Genomic DNA, 27,405 nt, shown 5'->3' on the forward strand with positions numbered 1-27,405 from the left:
CAGGAATTCATATACAGCTTGATGAGATCTCTTTCTTGAGCTCTCTCCTCTCCATGTTCTCTCTGAAACTTTCAAGTTCCTAGGGGTCCTCTGTCTAGAAAGCTGGGGCTTTAGTTTCTCTACTCTGTTTCATACTTCCTGCCACTGATTCTGATACAGAGAGAAAAAAACCAAGGATTTCCCCCACACTCTTGGGACCACAGTTCTTCTGGTCAGAGAGAAACCTTTCCCTATCTTGGAGTTTTGAGTTCCTGCTTGTTCAGCTGCTACCATCACTGCCATTGATGCCATGGTGTTGTCTGGGAGCTGGGGTGAGAGAGGATAGTAAAAACAAACAAAACCCCCAAGGAATCACCCCACTCTTCCTGATTCACAAGACTCCGTTTCTTGCTCCTTGGACTGGTGTGTTAGTCTGTTTTGGCTGCTATAACAAAATACCACAGACTGGGTGGCTTAAACAACAGAAATTTATTTTCTCACAGTTCTGGAGTCTAGAAGTCTGAGATAAAGGTGCCAACAAATTTAGTTTATGATGCGGGCTCTCCTCCTAGCTTGTAGGTGGTTATGTTCTCACCGTGTCCTCACATGACCTTTCCTCTCTGCACTTGTGGAGAGTGAGTGTGAACAAGCTCTCTGTTGTCTTTTCTTATAGGAACACTAATACTATCAGATGAGGGCCCCACCCTCATAAACTCATTTAACCTTAATTTCATCCTTAGAGGCTCCATCTCCAAATACAACCACACTGGGGGTTAGGATTTCAGCCTTTTGGGGAGGGGGACACACAAACATTCAGTCCATAACAACTAGGAATAGAGGGCTTCCCTTGGAATTCTGTCTGTACCCAGTGCATAGTTCTGTATTTTGTACTGCCTGTGAGTCCAGGCCAGGAGACACCAGAAATGAGAAATTCACTATTGGTTCAGTGGTACTTTAAGTTCTAATCTCCTTCTCTAAAGTACTTGCTACTATTTATGTTTCAGCAACCCTAGAGAGTTGTTCCACACACTCTGTCCAAGGTTTTTCATCACATTCAGTGGGAGAGATAAGGTAGTTTATGCCCGTTCCATCTTCCCCAGATCTGGCTTTGTAAAATAATTTTATTTTCAACCTTTTTGTGTCATTTTCTTCTAGGTGTATCTCTTATATAAAGTTGGATTTTAAAAACCTTAAACTGATAATCTCTATCTTTTAATGGAAAAATTAAATTATTCACATTTATTGTGAGTTTTTATTTTTAAAATTCGATTTTACATGTTTTTTTTCCTGCCAGATCTCTTTTCCATTAGATTAATTAGATTATTCCATTTTATCTATTTAATTTGCTCTAGTGATTTAAAAGTTACGTTTTCTTTTTCTGTGCTTTCCATGATTAAATTTACACATATAGAATTAATTAATATGTATATCTTCTACCCAATAAGATAAAAACCTTAATGCATTGTCACTTCCTTTCTCCCTGAATATCCTTCCTGTCTCTCCTTTATCTGAGTTTTTTGGTCCCTGATGCTTTTCTTTTTTTCATTTTAAGAATTATTTAGATTTAAGTTTTAATGAGTTATTTGCTCACCACTGTTTCTTGAATTCTAAAATTCCCTTGTCCTTAGCAGCAAAAGAAAAAATGGGTAAATTGACTTCATCAAAATTAAAAACTTTTGCACATTAAAGGACACTATCAAGAAAATGAAGAGACAGGGCCTGCCCCATGGCTTAGCGGTTAAGTGCACGCGCTCTGCTACTGGCGGCCCGAGTTCGGATCCCGGGCGCGCACCGACACACTGCTTCTCCGGCCATGCTGAGGCCGCGTCCCACATACAGCAACTAGAAGGATGTGCAACTATGACATACAACTATCTACTGGGGCTTTGGGGGAAAAAAGGAGGAGGATTGGTGATAGATGTTAGCTCAGAGCTGGTCTTCCTCAGCAAAAAAAGAGGAGGATTAGCATGGATGTTAGTTCAGGGCTGATCTTCCTCACAAAAAAAAAAAAAAGTGAAGAGACAGAATAGGAAAAATATTTGCAAATCATATATCGGATAAGGGTCTAGTATTCAGAATATATAAAGAACTCTTATAACTCAACAACAAAAAGACAAACAACCCAATTAAATAATGGGCCAAGACTTGAAAGACATTTCTCCAGAGAAGATAGACAACTGGCCAACAAGCATATGAAAAGATGCTCAACATGATTAGCCATTAGGGAAATGCAAATCAGAACCACAATGAGATAGCACTTCACACCCAGTAGGGTTTAATTAAAAAAAAAAAAAGGAAAATAACAAGTGTCGGAGAAGATGTGGAGAAACTGAAACCTTTGTACATTGCTGGTGGGAAAGTAAAATGGTGCAGCCACTGTGGAAAACAGTTTGGTGGTTCCTCAAAAAACTAAATATGGACTTACCATCTGATCTAGCAATTCTTCTCCTGGACGTGTACCCAAAAGAATTGAAATCACCTATTCAAACAAAAACTTGTACATGAAACTTCATAGCAGCATTATTCACAATAGCTAGAAGCTAGAAACAGCCCAAATGTCCAGTAATGGATGAATGGATAAACCAAATGTGGTAGAGCCATATGATGGAATATTATTCAGCCAAAAAAGGAATGAAGTGATGAAAACGTTTTGGAAGTAGGTAGAAGTGGTTGTTGAACATATTGTGAATGTACTAAATACCACTGAATTGTTCACTTTAAAACAGTTAAGTTTGGGCCGGCCCTGTGGCTTGGTGGTTAAGTGCGCGCGCTGCAATGCTGGTGGCCCGGGTTCGGATCCCGGGTGCGCATCGAGGCACCACTTCTCCGTCCATCCTGAGGCCGAGTCCCACATACAGCAACTAGAAGGATGTGCAGCTATGACATACAACTATCTACTGGGGCTTTGGGGGGAAAAAAATAAATAAATAAATAAATAAAACAGTTAAGTTTATATTATGCAAATTTTACCTCAATAAAAAATTAAAATATCCTTTTTTTTTTCCCTCTTTGCTGAGGAAGATTTGCCCTGAGCTAACATCCACTGCCAATCTTCCTCTTTTTTTGCTTGAGGAAGATTGTCCCTGAGCTACCCTCTGTGCCAATCTTCCGCTACTTTGTATGTGGATTGCTGCCACAGCATGGCTGACGAATGGTGTAGGTCCATGCCTGGGATCTGAACCTGTGAACCCAGGTCACCAAAGCAGAGCAGGCAGAACTTAACCACTACGTCATGGGGCTGGCCCCATAAATATCCTTTTTTAAAAAAAGCAACAAAGTCCTGATACATGCTATACATGGACAAAATTTGAAAGTGTGCTAAGTGAAAGAAGCCAGATACAAAAGGCCACATACTGTATGACTTCATTTATATGAAATACCCAGAGTAGGCAAATCCATAGAGACAGAAAGGAGGTTAATGGTTGCCAGGGGTTGGGGAGAGGAAGGAATGGTGAGTGATTCCTTAATAGATACAGGGCTTCCTTTTGGAGCGATGAAAATGTCCTGGAACTAGATTGTGGTGATGGTTGAACAACACTGTGAATGTCCTAGATGTCATTAATGGTAAATTTTGTGTGTATTTTACCATAATAAAAAAAAAATTAAGTTGATGTGCCTAAGGCTGAGGTGTAATTCTTTTTTCATCTTCTTCTCTTTGCTTTTTTATAGCCAAATATGGGATTCAACAAAAGGAATTCTCCTTAGAATTAAAATAATTTTTTGCTGCGTTATGGCTTCGATTTTTTTTTTAGCAAGTGTTTGTCAGTGGTGATCTTGGAGTCATTACCTGAAAAAAAAAAAGTTGTTTTTTGCCTTTCCACTTAATTGCTAGTCCCCTTGGAACTTTGAAGCTACTGCTTCATTGTTTTCTAATTTCTGGGTTGGCCTTTGGTGTTTGGTTTTGTTCTCCTGTCAATAATGTCTTTGTGCTATTTCTCTCACTCTGTAAGCTTTTAGGATTTTGTCTTTTATTTTTAGAGTTCCCGTATTTCACCAAGAAATGTGGATATGAGGATCCTTTTCCACGAACCCTGCTCAGCCCTTGGTGGCCCCTTTCTAGCAGAGGATGTTTGCTTTTTTTTTAGCTGAGGGAAGATGTTGTCCTGTGGCTTCTTTGTCGTTTCCTTCCCTCCCTTTCTCCTGTTCTCTCCTCCTGGGATCCCTTTGAGATGGTTGTTGGACGGCCTGGATTTATCCTCCCTGTTTCTCTTAATTTCTTCTATAAAAGTCTGCTTGCCTTTTTGCTTTACTTTCTGGGAGATTTCCTGGGATTTATTTTCCAGATCACTGATTGTCCATTCTGTTAATCAACCCTTCTGTTAAATGTTAAATCTTTGTTGTACTTTTTTTTCTACCCTCTCCTCCCCACCATCCTCCCAAGAACTGTTGTTAGCTTATTGCCCTTTTTACAGTCTCTTTTAAGGACACAGGAGTCATCTTTATTCTGAATGTCCTAGTTGGGATTTTTCAGACTCTGCATTTGGACCAGATCTACAGGTGGCACACCCCACTCCCAGGCCTTCGCTGCTCCTGGCAGATACTCACCTGATGCAGTTTTGCTCCGAAGCGGCATCTTCCCGCAGTCTGTGGTGACCATGTTCCTGTGCTGGGGTCCCCTCCTCAGCATGATAGGTGGCTGCCTCAAGTCATGCTCAGCCCCAGCCCAGCCCCACTTCACGACTTCTCGGTCTGGGAGTGGAGAGACTTCCTGCTTCAGAGAGCCGCCCCCAGGGCTCCAGGGGTGTGGCCACACAAAGGAGTTGAGCAAAGTCCACCCTTTTCCACTGGATTCTGAGCACAGTCATATTTAGCTTACATTTTTAGATAAAATTTACATATGATGAAATGCACATATCTTAAGTATACAGTTGTATGTTTTGACAAATGTATACACCTGTGTAACCAGTTCCCCCAGTGAAGATATAAAACTTTCTCAGACCCCCAAAAGTTCCCTTATTCCCCTTTGTAATCATTCCCCATCCTCCACCTCTTGAGGCAACCACTGTTAAAATTTCTTTCACTATATTTTTCCCTGTTCTTGAACTTAGAAATGGAATCACATGATACATCCTTCTTTTGTGTCTGGCTTCTTTCACTCAATATGTGAGATTCATCATTGTGAAATTTTTTTTCATCATTATCTTTTATTTTTCTCATTTTCATCATCATGTTGTATCACTAGTTTATTCTTTTTTTATTGCTGAGTAGTATTCCATTTGAATTCCATATGAATGTAGCACAGTTTATCTCCTTTGAACATTTGGGCTCTTTCTAGCTTTTTGACTATTATGAACATTCTAGTACACTGTTCCTCTTGCCTAAATACCTAGAAGAGGATTTCTGGGTCATATGGCAGGATAGTGTGCATTTTTGAGTTTTTCTCTACAATGTGACACCCTCTAGTTGCTCCTACTTTCAAAGGGTTGCCTCACCCTACCTGGCGCACAGGAGGTGGTGTGGGGCTACAGAGGGAGTAGGGGACCTTACGGGTAGAGGCACTGTGGCTGGGGCCAGCGGCAGGGCACAGTCATCCCAAGTTCCAGCTCTGCCTGCTTCACCACTGGACGCTGCCCCGTCCGCCCATCTTCCCCACCCAAATGATAGGGAGCAGCCTCTTTCCAGCTGTACTCCCTTCTCAGCAGCAGCTATGTGAGTGATCTTCTCCCAGTGGAAGCAGACCCTGCCAAGCATGTGATCTTCTCCCAGTGGAAGCAGACACTGCCACTTCTTCAACTTCAGGGATCCCCATGGCATTTAGAACAAAGGCCCAAGTCATTACCATTGCTCCCAAGGGCCAGCTGACCCTCTGGCCTCTCTCATGTGGTCCCTGGCTGGGCTCAGGGCTCCCTGTTATCCGCCCCTCTCCTCAGACCTCCTCCGAGCTCCTCATGCATCATTTGGGACCTCGCTTTCCGTTCATGAGGATGACCCTTCTCCTGCCAGGATGGCTGGACTACCTAGTAAGAATGGGGCCCTGACTGAGGCCTGTGTGTGGGCACCATGCCTCTAGGGCCCAGCTGGGCCTGGCTCAGGGCTTATGCCCAGGTCCTCACTGGAGGGAGACACTGCAGGTCCCAGGAGGCTGGCTGGCCATCTCTGAGGAAACCATCCCTCTAGTTCCTCCTGTGCCCATCCTGCATGGCCCATACGCCAGCCTGACTCCAGCTCTTGGAGGCTCCGAGCCCTGAAGAGATGACCCCACCCCTATGGCCCTCTTCCCGAGTACACTTCAAATGAAGACTGATACTAAACTGCAAAGTAAGAGTAAGGAAGGCCAGCAACCTGATTTTTCTCATAGTGACTACCTGGATGCTTTAAAAACAATGTAAAGTAAAAATATCAGTGTGAACAAAATGCATCCTTTTGTTTTCCGGTCTCTCGTTTTCCTCTGGCCCCTTTGGCTGGTCAGTGTCGACAGCTGGCGTCACCCACACTTCTGGTCCCCCAAACCCTCTGTGCCCTGCAGCCTTGAGCACCTCGAGAGGCCCAGCTCCAGCCTCGCCCTCTGCGCCAAAACTTTCAATAACCTTTGTTGAATGAGCAAAATGATGTTTCCATCAACTTTAGGTATTAAAATCCATTTAAAGAGAAATTTCTTTTCCAAGCCAAGGTGATTATTAAAACGGAAAAGAAAACCATTCTAGAAAGAAGACAAGGAAGACAGCGGAACTATGTTTTGTCGTAAAATGTGCCACCATTTCTGACGGCAGGCGTCTCCTTCACGTCATTTCTTGCCTCCCTTCCCCTTATCCTTTGGCTTTTCCGCTTCCTTTGGCTTTTCCGCTTCCTTTGGCTTTTCCGCTTTCTTTGCCTTGTCTGCTTCTGTTTCCGGTGGTTTTGCCTCTTCCTTTGGCTTTTCACCCTCCGGTTCCTTTGCTTGCTCCTTTGCTGGAGGAACCAGCACATTCTTTTTGACCTTCTTGCCTTTGAAGTGTTTTCTTTGAAGACATATATCAATGAAAGCAAAAAGTCCAGCCAGACCAATAAGGACCTGGAAAACAAAAGGATCCTCATTACTTTTGCTTTTCATTCCAAAGCTGGCATATTTCCGTCCTTGTTTCTAACTCGTCAGTAGGTGCTGGTTAGCACATCCCCTCGTCCCCTCAAACTACCAGACCAAGAGCCTCGGAGTTTGCCCCTCCCCAAGCTTTGGCTGCCCTGTCCTCACCATCCTGTGGTCTCACGGCTTTCTCTTTCTCTCTTTAAACCCAGCCTGGGTGGGGCCCTTTCCTCTGGGGTCAGCAGCTACGAGGAGGAAGCCATTAGCTTGGCTGGCTCCCTGGACATCATCTTTATTTAAATGGCTTCTCCATTGGAAACATTTACCAACTTTACTGTTAAACTTTGCTTGGATCCCAAGTTTTTGTCAAAAGAAAAGAAGCCCTTTCCTTAAAGCAGGGGAAAACACCTATTCTCCTAAAGGGGTGATTTCTGAGCAAATAAACAGTGAACCATGGAAGACTCACCACAGCAATTACATAGTTCATTGGCATGGTTTTTCGAGTGGTCAAAGCAAAGAACACGGTCCCCCCAAGGAAAATACAGCAAAACAGGTCATTGAGAAGGTCCTGAAAGCAGGGGAGAGATGAGAGTCAGCCTTAAACAGAGCCAAGGCCCCCCATCCACACCCGGCCTTGCATAGCTGCCTCCAAAGGGAGTGAATTTCAAACTTCTGCCTGATTTATAAAATATATATATGAAGATAAATGTACACCAGGCTGGGTGGACATACCTGTGGCCCCCCCAGCTGGGCCCTTTGAGTCAAGACTCAAAGTCCAGGATGCTTAACTGCCTTCACAGGCTCCCTCCACTACTATCTTGTCTATGAAATCACACATTTAGTGGCTAGTTATGTTTTTTTTCTCCAATACTTATTTAAATAAATGCATTACCATCCAACTTAATGATGTCCATCTTGAGTACCACCCCACAACATTTCTCTGCTCTCAGGGCCAGCTCCCCTCTCTGGATCCAGGCCCCACCACTGGACTCTGGCCTGGCAGCTGCCTCTTCAGCCCCTGCCCTCCCTGACCCCACCTTACTTCCTAGAGCCCCTGCCCCTCTTTGCAAGGCCGCACTACCGTCTCCATCATCAACTCTCCCTCCCATCCCTTGTGGCCTCAATCTTGCCCTTGCCCCATACTTGTTTCCCTTACCCTACTGACAAGGTCCAGATGTTCCCAGACTAGGCACAAAGGCTGCCTTCCATGCTGCCTTCTCCTCAAGTGCCACCCAGTGTTGCTCCCTGGCACAGCCCAACTTCTCAGAGTTGGTCAAACCATGGTCACAGCATGCCGGCTTCCTCCCCCATCACTCCTGGGTGATGCTAGCCCAGAGCTTATGCACCCTCTTAATCCTATAGGCAGCAAATGACTGCAGCGCTAGATGATGCCCACTCTTCTCCTTGGTTTCGATGATGCCATTTTCTGTGGACTATCCTTCCCTGGCCACTTTGTCTCTGGCCTTTCTTTTTCTTTTCAATGTTTTGTTGAATTTTAATACATTTCAAACATACAGAAAATAATAGAACGTCCCATCCCCACTCCTACCTCCACTAGCCATGAACCATTGAAATTAAACAGATGTTAATGTTTTGCAATATTTGCTTCAGCTCTCTTAAAAAAAAAAAAAACAAAAACAGAAGTAAAACTTTGTGGAGTGAGCTACAGTCTCACCAATCCGTCCCTTTTCCTGTCCACCTCCCAGAGGCAACCATGGGTTGGAGGTTGATGGGTAGGTTTCCCAAGCGTGTACTGGTATTTTCCTCCATATTATATATTCACAAACAATATATGCTATTTTGTGTGTTTCAAAAATTTAAATAAAAGATATTATATGTTCTGGCACGCTTTTTAAAGTTTTTGAGTTTTATCCATTTTAAGAAATATAAGTTGAATTCATTAATTTTAACTGAATAGTAGTAGAATACTACTGTATGCATAAACCAAACTAGAGACATTAGGTTGTTTCTACCTTTAAGGAAATTATTATTACAAACTCTGCTGCAATGAACACTCTTGTCTGTGCCTCCTCTGCACGTCCTCTCCTTGCTAAGTATTGCCAAGTTTCTCTCTAAGGTGCTTGTACCGATTCCCACTCACCCAGCAATATATAAGGGCTCCCACTTCCCATGTCCTTGCCAACACCCACGATTACCAGGCTTATTTATTTTTGTCAGTCTGATGAGTCAAAATGGTACCTCATTGTTGTTTTAAGTTTCAGGTCTCTGGTTACTAATGAGGCATTTTTAAAAACATGTTTTAGGCATTTGGCTTTCCTGTCTATTCATATCTTCTGTCCCATTTTTCTATTGGCTTGTATTAAAAATTTTATGATGTCTTCTGTTGTAAAGTTTTAATTTTAATGGGATACATAGTTTCTCTCTGTCTCTCTCTCCCTCCCTCTCTTTCTCTTAGTCCCAAGAACATTTATTAAATATTCCATTTAACTGTTTTATAATGCCACCTCTGTCAAATACAAAGTTGCCATATGTATGTAGGTCTTATTTCTGAGTTGTCTTTTTTATTCCTGTATTAGTCTGCTCAGGCCGCCATAACAAAATACCACACACTCGGTGGCTTAACAACAGACATTTATTTTCTCACAGTTCTGGAGGCTAGAAGTCCATGATCAAGGTGCCAGCAAATTCAGTTTTTGGTTTGTAGACAGCTGCCTTCCCACTATGACCTCACATGGCCTTTCCATGGTGCCTAAGGCGGGGATGGGAAGGAGTGGGGAGAGAGAGGGGGAGAGGAAGAGGGAGAGAGAGAGCTCTCTGTTGTCTTTTCTTATAGGGACACTAATCCTATGGGATCAGGGCCCACCCTTATGACCTCATTTAATCTTAATTACTACTCTTGAGACCCTATGTGCAAGTACAGCCATACTGGGGGTGAGGATTTCAGCATATGAATTTTGGGGGGGACATAGACATTCAGTCCATTACAATCCCATTAGTCTTTCTGGTATGAAAGCTGGTACCAGAGCTGGTACGAAAAGTTTACAGTAATTCCAATATCTCTTTGGGTGAGTCCATCCTTGTAATTCTTTTTATTCTTCCATAAGAATTTTAGAATCATCTTGTAAGGTTCCATGAACAACCTCTGTTAGGTTGAAATTTCATTTAATTTATAGATTACTTTGGAATTAAATTGTCATTTTTATGACAGTAATTCTTCACACCTGTGAGTGTGATATGTTTCTCCATTTATTTAGGTTTTTCTTTTATGTCCATTAATAAAATGTTATAATCTCTATGTAAAGTCTTACACATTTTTGAACAGATTTATTCTCAGACACCTTGTAGTTTCTGTTGCTGTTTTAAATGGTTTCTTTGAAAAGCCACATTTTCTCATTGTTCATTACTGATATTCAGGAACACTGTTGTCTTTGTCTCTGGTAACCTTGTAGAACTCAACTGGTTCTAGCAATTTGACGGTAGATTTTCTCAGATTTTCTGTGTAGAGAATCATGTCGTCTGTGAGTAATGCTAATTTTTTTCCTTCCCAATCCATATACCTTTTGTTTTTCTTGTCACATTGTACTGACTAAGATCTCCAGCACAATGCTGAATAGAAGTGAGGATAGTAAGCATCTCTAAGGAAATACTGCTAAAGTTTTACCATGAAAGGTAATGTTTATTATAGGTTTGGGTAGATACCTATTATTAAGATAAGGAGGTTCTCTTTCTTCTAGCTTGCTAAGAGTTTTCTAAAAATGAGTTACTAAATAGTTTTTTTTACTAAATATTACTAAATAGTTTTTCTGCAGCTTATGAGATGACAAAATGGTTTCCTTCTTTGAATAAAAGATGGTGAATTATACTAACAGAATTTTGAAGACAAAACCTTCTTTATATTCCTGACACATACCCTGCTTGGTCATGATGTATTGCTTGCTTATCTATTGCTTGGTTCAGTTTGCTAATATTTTATTGATGATTTTTATGGCTATAGTCAAGTAAGATTGGCCTATAGTTTACTTTTCTTATAATGTCTGGTTTTAAGATCAAAGACCTACCAGATAGTGCGACACGTTATAAACCCTTATTTATTTATTTATTTATTTATTTATTTATTTATTTATTATTATTTTCTATTTTATTTTATTTTATTTTTTTTGTGAGGAAGATTGGCCCTGAGCTAACATCTGCCAATCCTCCTCTTTTTGTTGAGGAAGACTGGCCCTGGGCTAACATCCATGCCCATCCTCTTCCACTTTATATGGGACACCGCCACAGCATGGCTTGCCAAGCAGTGCGTCGGTGCGCGCCAGGGATCCGAACCGGGGAACCCCAGGCCGCCGCAGCGGAGCACACGCACTTAACCTCTTGCACCACGGGGCCAGCCCCCCTAAACCCTTATTTTTAAAGAAAGAAAAAAGTCACAGACTAGTGTAACTGAAGTTAAAGTCTAGAAATGAACCAAGCACACGGCATTTTAGCACTTAACAAAAATGTCATTTCAAATCAGTGGGGGAAAAGGTGTACTATTCAGTAAATGAATAAATCAAATGATAAGGTGGAACAAGTGGATAGCTATCAGGATATACAGCTGAAGCCATGGTTCACACTATAGACCAAAATGACTCCAAAGGAATCAAAAGATTTAAATGTAAAAAATTAAACAAGTGCCAGATGAAAACATGGATGAATTATTTTATAACCTGTTTTTCTATTTCTTTTTGAGTCAATTTTTGTAAGTAATATTTTTTCTATGAAATTAACTATTATCTAAACTTTCTAATTTATTGGCATAAAAGTTCATATTTTCCTGGTGATCTTTAAAATCTCTTCTTGACCTTTTTTTTTTTTTTTTTTAAAGATTTTATTTATTTATTTTTTCCCCCAAAGCCCCAGCGGATAGTTGTATGTCATAGCTGCACATCCTTCCAGCCGCTGCATGTGGGACACGGCCTCAGCATGGCCAGAGAAGCGGTGCGTCGGCGCACGCCCGGGATCCGAACCCGGGCCGCCAGCAGCGGAGCGCGCGCACTTAACCGCCAAGCCACCGGGCCGGCCCTCTTCTTGACCTTTATAGTAATATTTTTCTTTTGTTCTTCTCTCTTCTTTTTTTTCTTGAGGGCTATGTACTTTATTAGTATTTTCAAAGAACTAGATATTTGGTTTTATTAGTCCTCACTATGCATCTTTGTTTCCTATTTCACTAATTTTAGTTCTTATCTTTGGTATTGCCTTCTTCTTAATTCCATTGTTTAGGTACCTTCTTGAGATAGACCTTTGAATTGTTAATTTTCTGTCTTCTTTTCTAATTATATAGATTTGAATTTGAATTGTTTAGCTGCATTCTACAGGGAGTATTGGCAAATACTACATATAACTAAATCCCCATATGTTTGGGGAAAACATATGGGGATTTAGTTAAACTTTACTGATTGATTTCTAATTATATTGCATTGAAGTTAGAGAATGTGGTCTGTAGGATATCACTTCCTTGTTATTTGTTTACATTTGCTTTGTGCTCTTATTGAGGATAATTTTTATGATTGTTCCTAGTGTGCTTTTAAAGAATATATAGCCTGTTACTGTTGAGTGTAGGGTTCTGTACGTTCTATATATGTCAGTGGATCAAGCTATTAATCACTGAGGGAGGCATGTTAAATGTCCCACTATGGCTGCTATTTGTCAATTCTTCCTTATGATTAAGTCCATTTTTGTCTTTTATATTTTGGGGCTATATTGTTAGGTGCATACAAGTTCAGAATTGCTATCTGTAGTGATCCTCTTTATATACTTTTTTTAAAACATAAAATTGTTTTAATCTGGTATTAATGCTATGCTAGCTTTCTTTTAGTTAGTAGTTTCCTCTTATTATTTTTTCTATCTCTTAAAACCTTTCTCCATGTGCTTTGTAATTTAGTGTATTGCTGGATTAAAAAAATCTATTCTTAGAGTCCTCTGTCTTTTATGTTTTTAATTTTTTGTCAGGAAGATTAGCCCTGAGCTAACATCCATGCCCATCTTCCTCTACTTTATATGGGACGCTGCCACAGCATGGCTTGACAAGTGGTATGCCAGTCTGCGCCTGGGATCTGAACCTGCAAACCCCGGGCTGCCGAAGCGGAGTTCGTAGACTTAACCACTATGCCACCAGGCCGCCCCCCTCTGTCTTTTAAATGAGGAATATAGTCCATTTATATTTGTCATCATTTCTGATATATTTGGATTTATGTCCACCATTTTATTTTTTCTATTTAACGTATACCACACTTATCCCTTTTTACTTTTCCCTTATTGAGTTAACTCTCTTTATTCTCTTTTCACCATTTCTCCTCAACAGGTTTGATGTTATATATCCTGGAATTCTACTCTTTAGCAGAATATAGTATTATGTTTTAACACGTTAATGTTAATATTATTACCAAATGCCCCCCAAAATCAAGGACTTTTAATTCTTATCATACACCACTACCGTGGTCTTACATGTTATTGTGTTGCTACTGCGTTAGTTCCACCTTGTTTTAGTGGTCTCTCCCCAAAATAAACTATTAATATATTTAAAAAAAACCAAAAAACCTCTGTCTTAATGTTTACTTAAGGCAATCCACAAGCTTACTAGGTTCTTTGCTTACTGTTCCTTTTTTACATTGCAAACATTTATTTTGGGTTTAATTTCCTTCTTCCTGAAGTACATCTTTTAGTAGTTCTTTCAGCGAGGGTCAGTGAAAAGAAATTTTTTCATTCTTTAGCTAAAAATGTCTTTATTTCACCCTTTCCACCTCAGCCCTTTAAATAAATTATTCCATTGTTTTCCGGCCACTGTCATTGCTTTTGAAAAATATGAAGTTAGTCTAATAGTTTGAGTGTTTGTTTTTTTTAAAGATTTATTTATTTATTTATTTTCCCCCCAAAGCCCCAGTAGATAGTTGTATGTCACAGTTGCACATCCTTCTAGTTGCTGTATGTGGGACGCGGCCTCAGCATAGCCGGAGAAGCGGTGTGTCGGTGCGCGCCCGGGGTCCAAACCCGGGCCGCCAGCAGCGGAGTGCGCGCACTTAACCGCTAAGCCACGGCGCCGGCCCCTGAGTGTTTGTTTTTTTAAGGTAAATTATCTTTCCTGTTGGTTTGATTTAAAGTTTTCCTTTGTCTCTGGCGATCAGCAGCACCTCTATGACATGTCTAGGTGTGATTTTGTTTTTATTTAAACCAAAATATTCTGTGTTATTCTTCTTGGTACCTCTTGAGAATTCATGTTTTACATTAAATCTGAATTTGATATGGCCACCTCAGCTGTTTTTTGGTTACTGTTTGCAAGGAGTATTTTCCATTTTCACTTTCAACCTATTTCTATCTTTGGATCTAAAGTGAGTCTCCTGTGAACCTCATATAGTAGGAACATGGTTTTTTAAATCTATTCTGATAATCCCTGACTTTTAATCAACTCTTTAATTTAAGTTAATCCATGTACATTTAAAGTAATTACTGATAAGGTCTTATTTCTGTCATTTTGCTATTTGTTTTCTATATGTCATATCTTTTTGTTCCTCAATTCCTCTATTACTGCCTTATTTTGTGATTAATTTTTTGTAATGTACCAATTTTATTCCTTTCTCATTTCCCTTTCTACATCTTTTTAAGTTAATTTCTTAGTGGTTACCTTAGGGTTACAATTAATATCTTAAATATATAACAAGCTAGCTTGAATTGATACCAACTTAGCTTCAATAGTACACAAAAACTCATTACTGTTATCACCACAAATTATGTCTTTATACATTGTGGCCCATTAACATAGATTTATGATTATTGTTTCATAAATTTGTCTTTTAAATCATATCAGAAAAAAAAGAGGAGCTATAAACCCAAAATATAATAATACTGGCTTTTATATTTACCTATGTAGTTACTTTTACCGTGTTCTTTATTTCTTTTATGGCTTCCAGTTATTTTCTAATGTCCTCTCATTTTAGCCTGAAGGACTCCCTTTGGCATTTCTTGTAGGGCAGGTCTACTAGCAACAAACTCCTCAACTTTAGTTTATCTGGGAATGTCTTAATTTCTCCTTCATTTTTGAATGGTTATTTTTGAAGGATAATTTCAATTTTGAAGGATATTGTATTCATTTCCTGAGGTTACCATAACAAAGTACCACCAACTGGGTGGCTTAGAACAACATAAACTTATTGTCTCACAATTCTGGAGGCCAGAAGTCTGAAATTAAGATGTTGGCAGGGCCATGCTCCCTCTGAAGGTGCAAGGGAATGATGTGTTCCAGGCCTCTCTTCTAGCTTCTGGTAGTTTCAGGCATTCCTTGGCTCGTCTCGCCTTCCTATCTTCTTCCTGTGTCTCTTCATATCATCTTCCCTCTGCATATGTCCGTCTCTGTGTCCAAATTTCTCTCTCTTTTTTTTAAATTTTATTTATTTCTTTCTTTTCCCCCAAAGCCCCAGTAGATAGTTGTATGTCGTAGTTGCACATCCTTCCAGTTGCTGTATGTGGGACGCGGCCTCAGCATGGCCGGAGAAGCAGTGCCTCGGTGCGCGCCCGGGATCCGAACCCGGGCCGCCAGCAGCGGAGCGCGCGCGCTTAACCGCTAAGCCACGGGGCCGGCACAAATTTCTCCTTTTTATAAAGACATTAGTCATATTGGATTAGGGTCCCCTCTAATGACTTCATCTTAACTTGATCATCCACAAAGGCCTTATTTCCAAATAAGGTCACATTCACAGCTACCGGGAGTTAGGATTTCAACATATTTTGAGGGGACACAATTCAACTCATAACAGGTAGCAAATGTGAAGGACAGAATTCTTGGTTGACAGTTTTTTTCCTCTTTCAGGACTTGAAGTACATCATTCCATTGCCTCAGGCCTCCACAATTTCTGATGAGAAATTGGCTGTTAATCTTACTAAGGGTCCCTTGTACAAAATGAGTTGCTTCTCTCTTGCAACTTTCAAGACTTTCTCTTTATCTTTGGACAGTTTGATTATAATGTGTCTCAGTGTGGATCACTTTGAGTTTATCCTATTTAGTGCCTTTTGGATGTCTAGATTCATATCTTTTATCAAATTTGGAAAGTTTTTAGCTATTATTTCTTCAAATATTCTTTCTTCTCCTTTCTCTCTCTCTCTTCCCCTTTTGGGACTCTGCATATGTTATGCTTGATGGTGTCCCACAGATCTCTTTTGCTCTGTTCATTTTTTCTTCATTCTTTTTTCTTTCTGTTCCTCAGACTGGATAATCTCAATTGATCTATCTTCAACTTTACTCATTCATTCTTCTGCCTGCTCAAATCTGCTGTTAAACCGCTCTAGTGAATTTCTCATTTCAGTTATATTACTTTTCAGCTACAGAATTCCTATTTGGTTCATTTTTATAATTTCTCTTTACTGATATTCTCTATTTGTTCATGAATTGTTCTCCTGGTTTTCATTAGTTCTTTGAGCATTTTCCAGACAGTTGATTTAAAGTTTTTGTCTAGTAAGTCTAATATCTGGGCTTCCTTAGGGACAGTCTCTATTAATTTTTTTCCCTGTGAATGGGCCAGACTTCCTCATTTCTTTGTATGCCTTATAATTCTCTGAAAACTGAGCATTATGGATATTATAATGTAGTTACTCTGGAAACCAGATTCTCCCTCCTCCCTGGGGTTTGTTGTTGCTGCTTGTTGTGAGCTGTAGCCATTTCCATGTTTAGTGACTTTCTAAACTATTGTTTGAAAGACAGTATTCTTTCTCTTGTGGACACCATTCGCTTAATGGTTGGGTAGTGATTGGACAGAGATTTCCTTAAATATCTGGAAACAAACAAACAAAAAATATTCTACCAATCTTTGCAGATTGGCTCTGTGTTGGGGCGCTCCTTCAACACTTGTCCAGGCTGCTTACAACCCTTAGTTTTCACCTGCTACTTGTGCAGTACCTAAAGGTTAGTCAGAAGTAAAAGCTTAGGGCCTTTTCTGAGCATGTGTCCAGCCCTGGGCATGTGCTTGGCCATCTCGATTCCCTGGTATATGTGGGAGCTTTTCAAAGCTCTTATTCCCCTATGTATCTCCTCCAGCCTCTTTCTTCCCAAACTTCTGGTCTGTCTACTGCTTGCCTCATCTGTTTTCCCTTGCCCCAGGTGACTGTGGTTAGTACATTTGCCTTTAAACGCTTTTGACAAATGCTATCCAGGAGGCTGCTTCAGCCCTGAGAAAGCTCTGAGGCAGATGAAACAAAGGCAAGTCCCTGGGCCAATTCCTCAGGGAGCCACCAGACAGGTCAAAACACACAACCATAATTCTTTGAAAACAAGGTCTGTATTGTTCCCTCTGCAAGGAATGTGGCCAGGAATGTGGGCAGTTGTCTTCACGGCCACTGACAAGCTGGGGAGCGAGGGACAGCAGGCAGATAAGTTAAAATGCCACAATGCTCTCTTAGCAAAATTCAACAACTTCTTTCTTTCTCCATTAAGCATTCCCCTGCTTGCTGTAAGTTTTTTAAATTAGATTCCAGAGTTCTGAAAACGTTGCTTCTGACAGTTTTTTCTTATTGAAGTATAGCTGACATACAACACTATTTCAGATGTACAACATAGTGATTTTACACGTATATACGTTATGAAATGATCACCATGATAAGTCTAGTAATCATCTGTCACCATATGAAGCTATTATAATATTATTGACTATATTCCCTATGCTGTATATTACATCCTCATGACTTTATTTTATAACTGGAAGTTTGTACCTGTTAATCCCCCTCACCTATTTCGCCCAACCCTCTACCCTCCCCCCAAAATTCAAACCAAATCTGTACAAAGTGCAGGCTCAAGGTTTCTATTTCTCAAGGTGGTCTTTTTTGTTTTTTCCACTCAGAGCTCAGGCAGAGCTGAACATGCTTTCTTGTTCCTCTGTGTGTGGGAAAGGTGTCTTCTTTGTCGGTGTTTTCCCTAAGGGTGCAGTCTTTGCAAGGTGCTGGCTTAGGCAGGGTCCTCAGCGCTAAATCCCCACTGTGCTTGGGACCCAGGTGTCATCTCCTAACTTGAGAGTGTGTGAAAACCCATGCCCTAGGCTCCTGGAATAACACTTTGTGGGCTATTCCCACACACACTTCAGCAGCTTATTTCATAGGGCTCCTGTTTTCCATTTCTGGCACCTGTGTGTTTCCGTCTCTTTTTTTTTTTTTTTTTTTTTTGCCAGCTCAGCCATTCAGTTAAAGCAATAGTGGTTACATTTTCCCTAGTAGTTTTAGGTAAGTGCAGCAGGAGGATTTTCAGGGTTCCTTGATTTTTTTTTATCTTGCTGGAACTAAAAGTATCTTCTCAAGCTCCTTGGCTGAAAACTTGTCCTCCGCCTATCCTGTTCCTTTGTCCTCTGTTTACCCCTTTCCCAAGAGTCTTATTTGGCTCTCTTCTCCTTTCTCCCTATACTAGGGGTCCTCACCTACCCTACTGGACCCTAATAACTTTTAACAAGGAGGCAAGTTAGCATGTAGTTACAGACTCAGACTCTACGGACAAAAACTGGGATCACATCCTTTCTCTGCCACCTAGGGGCAAGTTACTTGGCAATTCTGAGCCCATTTCATGTGTCAAGTGAGTGAAACAGTGAGCACAGGGTTCTGGAGGCCAGCTGTGAATGTGCAATGAACCAGGGCCCTTGGGTTAGGTGGGTGTGCTCTGTGATTACACAGGTGACGGGCAGCGATTCAAGTCCATGAGGACTTAGGCACGGCGTCAAGCACTGCACATTTACTCCTCAGGCACAACCCCATCAGAGATTAGTACTGCCCTCATGTTGCAGATGAGGAAACAGAGGCTGGGAGTGGTTGGGTAACTTGCCCAGCTCAGTTCCATTCCAACGGATGACTGCTTTGGGCTGAACATCCTTCTGGGCTTAACATTCTATACAGGGATAGTCACTGGAGATCTAAAGCTGCTTTAGAAGTGATTTTTAAAAAAAATCCTTATTTTATTTTACTGATTTATGGGAAGATTGATTTTCTTTTTTGAATTCTGGGGATGGGGTACCTTCTGGGGTGATCTCTCCAGTCAGGTGTGAGCTGGAACAGGGGTTGGGAGGAATAGCTGGTAGCTATGCATCCCCTCCTCCCAAAAAGAGCAAAGCTTCAGGAGAGCAAAGACCTCTTCGCTTGACCACCAGGTAAGTAAGAGGTCCCTGCCCCCAAGCCGGGCTTTTACAGAGCCTTTTCTACCTAACTTCAGCTGCCCCTGCCCCCGCCCCACCCAAAGGTGCTAAGTCCATGCCCAGGGCACAAATATGGGCGGCGAGGCGCATCTCTCTGTTCAGTCACTTTCCAGGTGCCAAGACACGCCTGAATGCACACCAGCCTCAGGCGCTCCCCACCGCCCCTCACTTACAGTAATGGGCCACAGGATGAAGGGCAAGTATCTCTGGATGGCGAAGGTGTGGATAATGAAGAAGAAGCACAAGACGGAAACCTCCATGGTGATGACGAGTGTCAGGAGGGGGTGCACGACGGTCCCCGTGAACATTACCATTGCACCTAATAGGCAGCCCTGCCGGGAGACATGCGCCTGAGCCACTGCAAAGGGCTGTCACGGACTCTTGGAGCCCCTCTGGAGCCCCCTGGAACCCGCTCCTTCACCCTCTCCCCCTCCTGGCCTCCCCCTCCCCACCAGGGATACCAGCTCAACTTACCAAGCTCAGGATCTTGACCTCGGCGTGCCCCATAACCCAGAACTCTCTATTGCTGTCCTTGAGTTCCCACCTGTAGCGGCGACATCCTTTCCTCGTGCCCACTTCATCCTTGGGCTCCACCTCCTTTTCCTTTGGTTTCTCCTCCTCTTTCTTGTCTGGAGGAGGGGGCGCCGCCCCCGGCGCTGGGGCCGCCGGCGCTGCCGCCGCCGCCGCATCCGCTTTGGGCTTTTTGCCTTTGTCAGCCATCTTTGCGCGGAGTTCTCAGCTACTCACGGCCTGCCCAATCTCTCTTGCTGTCCCCGGACAGGCCTGGCCTTTGAGCGAGCCTGGCGCCCACCGACCTGCTCAGGGGCCGCGCTCAGCCAACGGCCAGTCCAGCGAATGCCAACGCCTGGGGCCCTTTCAGCGCGCGCCCCGTCTCACCACGCGAGTCTCCCCTGCGCGCACGATGGGCCGGGCCGGGCTCTCCGCGAGCACCAGAGCGGGTTCCAGGTACCCACGGCCGCCGGGTCCGCCCACCCTCCACGCAAGAGTCCCCGCCCCACCTCCAGGCCACCGCGGGGGTCCCACTTGCGCGCTGGGCTCCCCTCACCGTCTAGCGAGGCCTCGCAAGGTGGCCCCAGGGCTGTAGCCGCTGCTCCCGCCTTCGGATCGGGTTGGCTGGGACCAGGGCGGGGTCAAGGCCCTGGCCATGGCCTCCTGGGGCAGCCGCACCCAGCGCCCCTCGGAGCACTGGCAGGCGCAAGAAGATGTGACTCGACTTTTACACAAGGCAACATGAGGAAGCAGAAGTGTTCCCGGCTTAGCAGCCCTGATTTTATGATCACATGTAGGCCGAAGGGGGTGACAGCATGCGAGCTCAGCGGTGGAAGGGATGAGACACAGCCGCTTATGTCTACCAGGATGCCTGTGCGGATGCCTTTGAGGATGCCCGCGTGGGTGCCTTTGAGGATGCTCGCGTGGTTGTCTTCGAGGGTGTCTTTGAAGGTGCCTGTGAGGGTGCCAGGGTGGGTGCTTGGGCGGGGACGGGCCTAGTTTCGATTTTGATTCCCAGGACTTTTTTCACCTCATTCCTCATCTTCTTGGTGACCAGAGTCGCACTGATGAGACACGCGATTGCCGCCGTGAGACACAGGGACTGTCAGATACAAGACCATATGTGGGAAGGAAAGGTGGGGTTATTCTGCAGCTCAGCAGCAACCTGTCTGCCCTATCCCCATACCAGGCTCGGGCTGCGAGCGGCCTCCTGTTCCCCTCTGACCCTCCACTGCCTTCTGGTGTCTGCCCAGCTGGCTGCTGCGGCCCATTCTGCCATTCCCAGAGAAGAGGATTTTGGAAGTGGTGGGTTTTGCTGCCAACAATGACCTTGCCTGAAGCCTGAGGCACCAGGAAAGGACTAGAGAAGGGCACTGGCCCTTCAGGTAGGGGTGGGGTCCTGAGAAGGCCTCTCAGTGGAAAGGACTCTTGGACTATGTTTGAAAGGGCAGGAAGGAGTTTCCAAGGAATCTGGTGTGGCAGAGACCTCTGGAGCTGGTGAGGGAAGGGGCAGACTTGAGGCTGGGGAGGTGCAGGATCTGGGACTTGATCAAGAAGAGAGGTCAGGTGTCTGACTCAGAAAGCCCACTTGCAGTAGCCATGAGGCTAAGGGAAAGTGAACAACCAGGCTGAAAGCAGGGAGACCAGTGGGGGGTGGGGCGCTCTACCATTCAGGTAAGAATTAACGGAGACCAGGGGTGGCAGGTAGAAGTAGGCTTGGTGGCTGAGTTAGCAGATGGGGACCAGTGGCCCACAGCATCTGAGATTCCTGGTGCTCCCCGGCTCCTGCCTGTCTTGAATGTTTCTCTTTATGGTCACTTACTCCCTGGCTGCTTTAATGAACTTTTCCTAGGTAGGTCTTGCCCTACCTAATCTGTGAGCTCCCTCGGAGGGAAGGGACTCTATCCCCAACACTGAGCTCAGGGCTGGCACAATCCAATGGGATTGACAAATATTTACTAATATGGAATGAACTGAAAGAATTTAAACTTTTTTTTCTGGATTAATTTCTGTTCCCATCGCTCAACTTCTTGAACCAACGTCTCACCTCCCCATCCCCCACCCCTCCATCTGCCATTTCTTGTGCTCTTCATCTGGTGAGGATTTGAGGCCCAGTTTATCCCAGCCTTGCGACCCAGGGCAAGGTATTTCATCTTAGTTTCCATATCTGTAAAAATGAGAGTTGTAAAGATCAAGTCAGAGTGTGCTTCGCCTGGTGTGGGGCACATGCTGGGAACTTCCTCCCTTCTTCCCTAAATAGTCTGGGGCACTCACTTGTGACAATGCATTTTTTTCCCCTTACAATCATTCTTTTCATGTGTTTTTTTTTTTTTTTTTAAGATTTTATTTATTTATTTTTTCCCTCAAAGTCCCAGTAGATAGTTGTATGTCATAGCTGCACATCCTTCTAGTTGCTGTATGTGGGACGCGGCCTGAGCATGGCAGGAGAAGCGGAGCCTGCGCGCCTGGGATCCGAACCCGGGCCGCCAGCAGTGGAGCGCTCGCACTTAACTGCTAAGCCACAGGGCCGGCCCTTTTCATGTGCTTTTAAAATATAGTTCTCTAGTCTGGAAAAGTCAAAGTCCTATGTATAGACAAGAACATCTTGTTGGAACATTTCAAAAAATAGTGTGTACGATGCTCAAAGGGGTTCAACAGACTTGTTTTTGTACCTATTTGGAGAATGAGTATTAGAATGAAGATTTTCACAAGCTTAGAGTTTGTGCAACTTCACATCTTCTGAAGAAGTCAGTGCAAGAAAGAGAAGGGGTGGTGGGGGGATGTTGTTCTGTAAATGAAATAATGATGGTCTGACAGTTTCCCTTTTCAAAGAGTCTTGAAATATTGATCTTAAATGGAGTCATGAAGGCCTCTACTTACCCCTCCAACATAGAATAAATGCCTTCTTTCCTTTTCTTGTATCGCCAAGGCAGCAACTATTAAAAGGAACACAGCTGTAATGAGACTGTTGATAAGATCCTGTAATACAGAATTGAAAATTGTCAACTTTACGTGAAAATGTAATTTCATAAAATATTTACATTGGTCAATTGCCCATCTAAGGGTGGATCCTGTTTAAAACTTTCCCTTTGATTAGTATTAAGAGGAACCCTCAGCAGTATAATTCTTACATCTTCCAGAGATGCGAGTTTATGTGATTTTAAGGTCCTGGATAGGACTTTGTCAGCAGAAATGGGTTTAATTTCATTAAAGAATACCATAAAAAGAAAAAAAAAAAAGCAGATAACTTTCCCATCTGACTTTTCTTAAAGGGCATAGACAAGTGAGCATGAAAAAACCTAGAGGTCTGGGGGCCCAGTCCAAGTTGGCCCTCCATAAATGTGATTCTTTGAAGTCTTGTATTTTAAATTAATGTAAATTATGCATTCTATTCCATAATACACTTTTTTTTTAATATAAAAATAACATTTTAGATTAGCACTTTGCTGATTTAATTCCACCCCCAAATCTGCAGGTAGAACCGATACTCTGGAAGTTGGGTCATATTTATTCTATAGGTTGACACATCCCAAGAAGGTAGGAACCCATAGAGGAGCAGACCTGATATTTTGGAGTGAATGCTTGTGCTGTTGACTTTTGCTGTTTTCTAAGACCTGGCCAGAATTGAGTCTGCCCTGACAGCTATAGGCTATTTGTGTCCTTCTTTCAGGATTTCAGTACTGGGTTCTTTAACTGCCAGCCCAGTCTGCTTCTTTGTGTGCTAGATAAAGGGTGAGGATGAGTGGGTGTGGGCACACTCCTGAGGATAAGCAGAGGCTGGGCTTTGGTCGCGGAGCAATAATGGAAGAGAGGGTACTCACTGTGTCAGTAGCACTAGTGTGTGTGTGGGGGCAAAAGCCTAGGGTGATGTAACCACAATATGGCCCAGATATCTAATTTGAACAGTTTAAGTCTTTAAGTCTTGGTGGCTTGACTTAGTAGTGTCAGCCTGTCTCTCAGCCTTGGTACACTTGCCCAAACACAGCAAGGAGACCTACCATCAGTACATGAGATCATAATGGCTCTAGTGGACCTCTTCAGTGTGCCAACATTTCCCAGTGTTATCTCATTTAACCCTCACAGACACCCTCCAAAGTCAGTAATGTTATGATCCCCATTTTAAGAGGATGTAACAGAGGCTTAGAGAGGTTGATTAAATCGCCTAAGGTTGAATATCTGCCAAGGAGTGGGGTCAGAACTCAACTCACTATTGCCTCCCATGAGGGACACTCAAATGAGAAGGAAATGAACTGTCCTCTTAGGTTGGAAGTGCAGCATCCATCTTTGGCATTTTCTGTGGAATGGGTCATGGAAGGTCAAAACGGTATGGGACAAATAAGGTGAGAGTGTTTGTTGTTGATGAACTCTTTTGGCCTGCCAATTCCTAGATGTGTGACCTGGGGCATGTTTTATCACTCCTTTGTGACAACATGCTAATTTTAAATATGAGGATAATGATTGGGATTCATTGGGTTGATGAGAGGATTAAATGGCATAATGAATCTGGAAGTATCACATAAGATGCCTGGCATCTAGTGGGTAGTGGGAGTACATCCAAATGTAGATTTGTGATATCTACTCTCAAAATGTGCACAGATAGTAAACTTTCTGCAAACCTCAGGTATTCTTCCTGTTAAAATTGGCGAGCAAGGAGCCCTATCATGGAATGTGACTTGCCTCTTGGAAGGGCACTAATGTCTATTATTTGGGTGCCTGGTAGGTAACAGTGGAAGGGGGACATGGAGCAGGGTTGGTGAGGGTTGGGAGTAAGTTCCAGCTGGGTTCTGTAGGCTGAGGAGAGGTCTGCCCACAGTGCGGCAGTTACAGGAATTTGCAGTGTTGCAGGAAGCTTAGCATCTGAGGATTGTGTAAACCAAGATATTCAAAGATGTGATCAGCACTCTTACAACTAAGAAGTGGGATGTAAACTTTTTAAAATAAAAATTAATTAGCTATGGTCATAGATCATTGAGAATTTGGATGAAAGCACATTAATAATGATGATAACAATAAACCAAATGTAGACTATGCCTTGCTAGCCAATTGTTGACTCCCTGTCATAATTCCATCTCCTCGTTGGACTACTGGACGTTATAGTTTACTCTGGTCCTTACTCATAAGGAAGTACTGTCCTGAATTCTCCCTTAGAGCTAATGTTTGCCTTGAACCTAACATTTCTACTGTAGCTCACATTTCTTGAGCACTTACTATGTGTCACGTGCTGTGCCAAGGTGTTAATACTTGATCTCATTTGATTATCACAACAAACTCTCATTATCCCCAGTTTACAGATGGGTGAGCAACTTGCACGAGGTTGCTCAGCCAGTAAGTGGCTATGACTCACAGCAGTCTGACTTGAGTGCCCTACGGCCTTCTCCTGACTAACCACCCTCCCTTTTGCCTTAGACACAGACCCTCTTGTTGGCCTCATCTTTGACAGAGAGAGAGATATGTTTTCCCTAATGGGGCAAAATTGCAGCTAAGCCTTGCCGTGTGCAGTAGGACTTCTGGTTTCCCCATAAATGCTGTCTTTACTTATTATCTTTTTCTTTCCCCTTTGACTAAATACCCTATTGACTCAAGTAGCCTCCTCTGACTAAAATGAGAGATGGGTTTGTTACTTGACTATTATTTTTCCACAAAGCTCCCAAACTGTTCTCTGAGATAAATACAATTTTATAGAATTATAACTGGGAAAGAAAAAGATGCTTTAATGGTGAATGCTTATTTTTAAAAATCACTGAATATTAGAAAAAAAGTTAAACATTTACAATGTTTCACAAAATGTGGTATTTGTAACAAGTATTTATCTGCAATAAATATTATATGGTATTCACCTAACTGCAACTTTCATTGGTTCCATTTGTGCCTGGAGTTCTTCAAACACATGGCAGAGCCTGATCAGAAATCATCAGAACTGTTGTTTTTCATTAATCTTATTTGAAGGGGACATTCTAAAGCTGATACTTCTTACTTATAAATGTAAAGCTATTGCTGGTAGTTTGGGAATCATCATTTCTATAGTTTTAATTTAAAATATGTTTATTATGTTCCTTTTAAAAAAAATTGCTTTCTATTGGCAAAAACATCTGCTTGACCAGAACTCAGTTTCTCTGACCATACTAGATAATATTTTTTACAATGTAGAAGTGTTAAAAATATGGGCTATTCATGATACAAGCCCACCTTAACAAACAAGAAAAAGCTTAAATAAGCAACCTTAAATTACACCTAACAGAACTAGAAAAAGAAGAACAAAGCCCAAAGTCAGGAGAAGGAGAGACATAATAAAAATCAGAGCAGAAATAAATGAAATTGAGACCAAAAAAAAAATAGTAGAAAGGATTAATGAAACAAAGAGTTGGTTCTTTGAGAAGATAAACAAAATTGACAAACCCTTAGCCAGACTTACTAAGGAAAAAAGAGAAAAGGCTCAAGTAAATAAAATTAGAAATGAAAGAGGAGAAATTACAATGGATACTACGGAAATACAAAGGATTATAAGAGAATACTATGAGAAATTATATGCCAACAAATTGGACAATCTAGAAGAAATGGATAAATTCTTAGACTCATACAACCTCCCAAAACTGAACCAAGAAGAAATGGAGAATCTGAATAGACCAATCACAAGTAAAGAGATTGAAATAGTAATCAAAAACCTCCCCAAAAATAAAAGTCCAGGACCAGATGAATTCTCCAGTGAATTTTACCAAACATTCAAAGAAGATTTAATACCCATCCTTCTCAAACTATTCCAAAAAATAGAGGAAGATGGAACACTTCCTAACTCATTCTACGAGGCCAACATCACCCTGATACCAAAGCCAGACAAAGACAATACAAAGAAGGAAAATTACAGGCCAATATCGCTGATGAACATAGATGCAAAAATCCTCAACAAAATATTAGCAAACTGAATACAGCAATACATTGAAAAGATCATACACCATGATCAAGTGGGATTTATACCAGGGACGCAGGGATGGTTCAACATCTGCAAATCAATCAACGTGATACACTACATCAACAAAACAAAGAATAAAAACCACATGGTCATCTCAATAGATGCAGAGAAGGCATTTGACAAGATCCAACATCCATTTATGATAAAAATTCTCAACAAAATGGGTATAGAAGGAAAGTACCTCAACATAATAAAGGCTATTTATGACAAACCCACAGCCAACATCATACTCAATGGGGAAAGACTGAAAGCCATTCCTCTGAGAACAGGAACGAGGCAGGGCTGCCCACTCTCACCACTCTTATTCAACATAGTACTGGAGGTTTTGGCCAGAGCAATTAGGCAAGAAAAAGGAATAAAAGGAATCCAAATAGGCAACAAAGAAGTGAAACTCTCACTATTTGCAGATGACATGATTTTATATATAGAAAACCCTAAAGAATCCGTTGGAAAACTATTAGAAATAATCAACAACTATAGCAAAGTTGCAGGGTACAAAATCAACCTACAAAAATCAGTTGCATTTCTGTATGCTAACAATGAACTAACAGAAAGAGAGCTCAAAAAGATAATACCATTTACAATTGCATCAAAAAGAATAAAATATCTAGGAATAAATCTTACCAAGGAGGTGAAAGACCTATACAATGAAAACTACAAGACATTATTGAAAGAAATCGATGATGACATAAAGAAATGGCAACACATCCCACGCACATGGATTGGAAGACTAAACATAGTTAAAATGTCTTTATTACCTATAGCAATCTACAGATTCAACGCAATCCCAATCAGAATCT

At 42.1% G+C, this 27,405-nt stretch overlaps 2 protein-coding genes across 3 annotated transcripts in view; both read right to left on the bottom strand.

Annotated features, from left to right (window-relative positions):
- Positions 1-4,961: 4,961 nt before the first annotated feature.
- On the bottom strand, positions 4,962-20,150 carry CMTM2 (CKLF like MARVEL transmembrane domain containing 2). 2 transcript variants are annotated; one of them, XM_004431683.3, is made up of 4 exons: positions 19,603-20,150; positions 19,302-19,460; positions 7,446-7,547; positions 4,962-6,970 (listed from the first exon to the last, which is right to left on the bottom strand). In XM_004431683.3, the coding sequence occupies exons 1-4, from the start codon at positions 19,846-19,848 to the stop codon at positions 6,704-6,706; spliced, it is 774 nt and encodes a 257-aa protein (XP_004431740.1). In that variant the 5' UTR covers positions 19,849-20,150; the 3' UTR covers positions 4,962-6,703. The 2 variants fall into 2 exon arrangements, with proteins under 2 accessions (XP_004431740.1, XP_087276277.1); XM_087420151.1 differs by lacking the exon at positions 7,446-7,547.
- A 213-nt stretch (positions 20,151-20,363) lies between these two features.
- Positions 20,364-27,405, bottom strand: part of CMTM1 (CKLF like MARVEL transmembrane domain containing 1) — a 14,729-nt gene continuing 7,687 nt past the window's right edge. Inside the window, exons 4-5 of the mRNA XM_087419631.1 lie at positions 22,519-22,617; positions 20,364-20,740 (exon numbers count right to left, since the gene is read on the bottom strand). Coding sequence (XP_087275757.1) covers positions 20,498-20,740; positions 22,519-22,617 — 342 coding nt within the window. The 3' untranslated portion in view covers positions 20,364-20,497. The remainder of the gene's footprint in view (positions 20,741-22,518; positions 22,618-27,405) is intronic.

Source organism: Ceratotherium simum, chromosome 30 (assembly GCF_057802395.1).
Source record: "Ceratotherium simum simum isolate JZ-2026a chromosome 30, ASM5780239v1, whole genome shotgun sequence".
In the NCBI taxonomy this organism is placed as follows: domain Eukaryota; kingdom Metazoa; phylum Chordata; class Mammalia; order Perissodactyla; family Rhinocerotidae; genus Ceratotherium; species Ceratotherium simum.